This window comes from Cebus imitator, unplaced genomic scaffold (genome assembly GCF_001604975.1).
Source record: "Cebus imitator isolate Cc_AM_T3 unplaced genomic scaffold, Cebus_imitator-1.0 Scaffold263, whole genome shotgun sequence".
Classification (NCBI taxonomy): Eukaryota; Metazoa; Chordata; class Mammalia; order Primates; family Cebidae; genus Cebus; species Cebus imitator.
This window is the reverse complement of record NW_016107578.1, coordinates 1,322,400-1,327,908: the sequence shown is the minus strand read 5'-3', so window position 1 is coordinate 1,327,908 and position 5,509 is coordinate 1,322,400. Positions and strand designations below refer to the sequence as shown.

General features: G+C 42.9%; 1 protein-coding gene across 3 annotated transcripts in view; it reads right to left on the bottom strand.

The window, feature by feature from the left end:
* Positions 1-1,013: 1,013 nt before the first annotated feature.
* The window catches only part of ZNF266 (zinc finger protein 266), a 6,687-nt gene continuing 2,191 nt past the window's right edge, over positions 1,014-5,509 (bottom strand). For all 3 annotated transcript variants that reach the window (XM_017500054.2, XM_017500053.2, XM_017500052.2), the window contains 2 exons: positions 4,069-4,151; positions 1,014-3,139 (listed from right to left, as the gene is read on the bottom strand). In XM_017500054.2, the coding sequence (XP_017355543.1) occupies positions 1,694-3,139; positions 4,069-4,071 (1,449 nt within the window). In that variant the 5' untranslated portion in view covers positions 4,072-4,151 and the 3' untranslated portion in view covers positions 1,014-1,693. The remainder of the gene's footprint in view (positions 3,140-4,068; positions 4,152-5,509) is intronic.

Below are 5,509 nucleotides of genomic sequence, written 5' to 3'. Positions count from 1 at the left end.
ACCCGCCTCGGCCTCCCAAAGTGCTGGGATTACAGGCTTGAGCCACCGCGCCCAGCCATCTTATTTTAATTTTTAAAAGACGGAGTCTCGCTTTGTCACCCAGGCTGGAGTGCAGTGGCACTATCTCGGCTCACTGCAACCTCTGCCTCCCGAATTCAAGTGATTCTCCTGCCTTAGCCTCCCAAGTAGCTGGGACTACAGGCATGTGCCACCATGCCCGGCTAATTTTTTGTGTTTTTAATAGAGATGGGGTTTCACCATGTTGGCCAGGATGGTCTTGATCTCCTGACCTCAGGTTATCCACCTGCCTCAACCTCCCAAAGTGCTGAGATTCCAGCCATGAGACGCTGCACCCAGCCATTTTATTTTTATTTATTATTTAGTTTTATTTTTAGATGGAGTCTTGCTCTGTTACCCAGGCTAGAGTGCAGTGGTCTTGGCTCACTTGCAGTGTAATTTTAGATGTGTAAAATAAGCCTCATGGAATTAGCAAAAGCTTTCCCACAGACCTTAAAGCAGAAATCTCTACACTGTGGATTTTTATTCCTTATATAAAAAGTATAAACATCTAATGAAATCTCTCCACATTCCTAATAATGCAGCATCAGTCCACTCTAAGTCACTAAATGTTGGGTGAGGTCACATTTCTGACTTTCACAGTAAAAGAAACTTTCTTTTCTTGATGTTGATTTTCACAGGGCCTGTCACCCCAGGAGGTGGAAGTGAGTATTAAGATCTGATGAGCACCTGCAGACTTCTTCACATGCCCTACATTCAGAGAATGTCTCTCCTGTGATTGCTTTTGTGTTTATACTAACACTAATGATAGCTTATGAATGAAAAAAGATCACACAAAAAATTTCATTGTATTTCAAGAAAGCTTACAAATGTGTGTTGGTGCACATTCAAAGCCATCCTGACCTGCGGGTTGGGCAAGCTTGATCTAAAGCTTTTCTCAAGTTCCTCACAGTATTAGTTTCCTAGGGTTGCTGTACAAAGGAACACAGACTGAATGATTTCACCAGGAGAAATTTATTGCCTCACAGTTGTGGAGCCTGCAAGTCCGATATCAAGGTGAAGACAGGGTTGGTTTCCTCTGGAGGCCACAATGAAAGCATCCGTTCCAGGTCTCTGTCCTTGGCCTGCAGATGGCCACCTTCCGGTGGGTTCACAGTCTTCTCCATGTGTATCCTTCCTTCACTTTCTCTCATAGGGACATCAATGATGTTAGATTAGGGATCGAACCTAACAGCCTCATTTGAAGTTACTCACCTGTTTGAAAACCTTATACCCAAATACAGTTATATTGTAAGGAACCAGGACTTAGGGCTTAAAAATGTGGAGTGGGGCGTCATCCAGACCATACCATTTAAATTGCAGAGTTTCTCTCCAATGTGAGTTCACATATGCACATTAAGGTTTGTGAGATTCAGAAAGGAATTCCCAGATTCTCTACATTCACAGGGTTTCTCTCCAGTGAGATTTCTGATGTGTTTGGTAAGGCTTGGGAATTCAGTGAAGTGGTTTCCATATTCCCTACTGATGCAGGGTCTTCTCCACTGTGAATTCATATGCGTTCATGAAGACCTGAGATACAAAGCTGCTTCCACATTTTTACATTCATAGGGTTTCTCCCAGTGAGTTTTCATGTATTCAGTGAGAACAGGGACACCTTTAGGTTTCCCCACATTCCTTACCCTGACAGTTTCTCATCTCCATGCCTTCTTTCATGATTTCGAAAGGAACTGGAAGAACTGAAGGCTTTCCCACACTCCTTACATTCATAGGGTTTCTCCCCAGTGTGAGTTCGTTCATGTAACTGAAACGAATTGGAGTAACTGAAGGATTTCCCACACTGTTTACATTCGTAGGGTTTTTCTCCAGTGTGGATTCGCATGTGAAGATTCACACATGTGGGAAACTTAAAGGCTTTGCCACATTCCATACACGTGTATGGTTTTTGCGTACTGTGGGTCCGCATGTGATTATTAAGACTAGAGGAATGCGTAAATGCCTTCCCACATTCCAGGCACTCAAAGGGTTTCTCTCCAGTGTGAATTCTCAAATGTCCACTAAGATTTGAAGAAATGGCAAAGGCTTTCCCACATTTGACACATTCAAAAGGTTTCTCTCCAGTGTGAGTTCTTACATGTTCACTCAGGCGAGAGGATCTGGCAAAGGCCTTTCCACATTCCTTGCATTCATAGGGCCTCTCTCCGCTGTGAGTTCGTGCATGCTTGGTAAGGTCTGAGTTCTGAGTGAAGGCTTTCCCACAGTCCTTACATTTATAGGGTTTTATTCCAGTGTGAATTCGAAAGTGATCACTGAGGCATGAGGAATTTCTAAAGGATTTTCCACATGTCTTACATTCAAAGGGGTCCTCTGCAGTGTGAGTTTTTAAATGTTCAGTAAGTTGAGAAGATCTAGTGAAGGCTGTTCCACATTCCTTGCATTCATAAGGCTTCTCGCCCATGTGAATTTTCATATGTTGACTTAAGCATGAGGAAACAGTGAAGGCTTTCCCACAATCCTTACATTTATAAGGCTTCTCTCCAGTGTGAGTTTTTCTGTGCTGAGTAAGCTGACAGGACCTAGTGAAGGCTTTCCCACACTCCTTACATTCATAGGGAATGTCTCCAGTGTGGGTTCCCATGTGAATATTAAGGTATGCAGAATATCTAAAGCCCTTTCCACATTCCTTACATTTGTAGGGTTTTTCTGAACTGCGAGTTTGTATATGCACAGCAAGTTCTGTGGAGTGAATAAAGCCTCTCCCACATTCCTTCCATTCATGGAGACTTTCTCCATTGTGAGTTCTTAAATGTCTCTGAAGGTGTGATTGATTAATGAAGGATTTCCCAGAGTCACTGCAATCAAAAGCTTTCTCTCCTATGCATGTTCCCTGGTAAACAACATCTGGAGTCAGGCTGAAGGCTTTTCTACACTGATTAAACACAGAACAGTGCTCTCCGGAAGAGGTTCTCTTGCGTAGGGTAAGGAAGTCTACTCCATACTGATGACACTCAAATGCGCTCTCACTATTTTGAGTTCTCACATGTGTGTTAAGGCATAAGTATTCGCTGGAGACATCTCCACACTGCTTAACATCATTGAGCTCCCCTCCATTGTGGCTTCCCATCTGTTGATAAAGGAATGAATGGTGATTAATGGACTGTTCAGACTCATTCACACATTCCACTTATCTGAAGAGAAGAACATTGTGATGATTATATTCATGTTTACCATTTTCACTACACTGACATAAGTACTGCCCTTTTGATTTCTCTCCAGGAGAATGATGAAAAGCTCCTGCCGGACTGTGCCATCTACTCTAATCTCAAATGTCTGTAGAGTTTTATGAAATTGTTTTAAAAACTCACTATCTAGTTACAAATCTGTACTTGAGGGGAACTCTAAAACACTGAGTCAAGTTGGCTAGACACGGTGGCTCACACCTGTAATCCCAGCACTTTGGGAGACCAAGGTGGGTGGATCGACTCAAGTCAAGGGTTCGAGACCAGCCTGGTCAACATGGTGAAACCCTGTCTCTAGTAAAAATACAAAAATTAGCTGGGTGTGGTGGCACATGCCTGTACTCCCAGCTACTCAGGAAAGTGAGGCAAGAGAATTGCTTGAACCCAGGAGGTGGAGGTTGCAGTGAGTCGAGATCAGCACTCCAGCCTGGGCAACACAGCAAGACTCCATCTAAGAAAAAAACAACAATAAGTGTCAAGCTAGGTTTCAAGCATCCCCAAGTCATTATATGCCAAGTCTCTCTCCAGAGTCATTATCCCTCTTGGGAATGCTACTTTTCTCAAAAAGCTCTCGTTCTGCAAATTTTCTTTTTTCTTTTAATGTAATTAAATTAAGTTTTTAGAGCCAAGATCCTGCTATGTTGACCAGGCTGGTCTCGATCTCCTGGCCTCAAGAGATCCTCCCACTTCAGCCTCCCAAAGTGCTAGGATGACAAGTGTGAGCCACCATGCCCAGCTTCATTCTGATTTTCTACAATGGAATTCCAAATCATCTTTAAATGTGAAAACTAAGACATATCTTTGTTCATCTTACCATTTGAATCCCACTAGAGGTTGGCTCCCCCAAAAAATCCTGCTGAAGGGCCAACTCTTTGGTTTTAAGTTGCACTTTCCATTCTAAAGTTAAAAGAGAAAAAGAAATGTAAGGGTTTAGAGACATATATGGTAGACAGATGGAGCTGAAAATGAGAGGGATCATTTGTATTTGTTTTCAAATTAATCATGGTAACAAAAAACAAACAAAAAGACAGATTTGAAGATTTTATATCAAAAATTTGGCAATAAGAATATAGGGTCAAAATTTTACATAGTTTACTATAAATTGATTCTATGAAAATTATAAACTGATGGTGAACACAAAGAATATTACCATGTTAGGAAAGTTGAAGAATAAGAACGTAACCACACATCAAAACAAGGAACTTGTTCTTTTTTTTTGAGACAGAGTTTCACTCTTGTCATCAGGCTGGAGTGCACTGGCACAATCTCAGTTCACTGCAACCTCTGCCTCCCGAGTTCCAGCAATTCTTCTGCCTCAGCCTCCCGAATAGCTGGGATTACAGGCGCCCGCCACCATCCCTGGCTAATTTTTGTATTTTCAGTAGAGAGGGGGTTTCAGCACGTTGGCCAGGCTGGTCTCAAGCTCCTGACCTCAGGTGATCCTCCTGCCTTGGCCTCCCAAAATTCAGGGATTACAGACGTGAACCACTGGTGAGTCACCATGCCCAGCCTTTTTTTTTCCTTTTTCAAGACAGAGTCTTACTCTCTCACCTTGGCTGGAGTTCAGTGGCATAATCTTGGCTCACTGCAACCTTTAGCCCCTGGGTTCAAGTAATTCTCCTGCTTCCGCCTCCCTAAGAGCTGGGACTACAGGAATGTGCCACCACGCCCAGCTAATATTTGTATTTTTGTAGAGATGGGGTTTTGCTATCTTGGCCAGGCTGGTCTCAAACTCATGGCTTCAAGTGATCTGCCCGCCTCAACATCCCAAAGTGCTAAGATTACAGGTGTGAGCCACCACACCTGGCCCAAAACAGGAACTTTTAAAAAAAGAAGAAACCAAAGGATCCTATCACAGGAAAGAATGAGTAGACAGAGAGTATGAGAAGCTGAAGATTTCCTAACTTCTGAGAAAAAAACGGCCTAGCTGGGCATGGTGGCTCATGCCTGTAATCCCAGCACTTTTGGAAGCCAAGGCAGGTGGAACACTTGAGGTCAAGAGTTTGTGACCAGCCTGACCAATGTGGTGAAATCCCATCTCTACTAATAATACAAAAAGTTAGCCAAGCATGGTGGCACACACCTGTAGTACCAGCTACTTGGAAGGCTGAGGCAGGAGAATCACTTAAACTCGGCAGGCTGAGGTTGCAGTGAGCCGATATCGCACCACTGTACTACAGCCTGGGTGGCAGTGAAACTATGCCTCAGAAAGATATATATATATACATATATATATATATAATATATATATATAC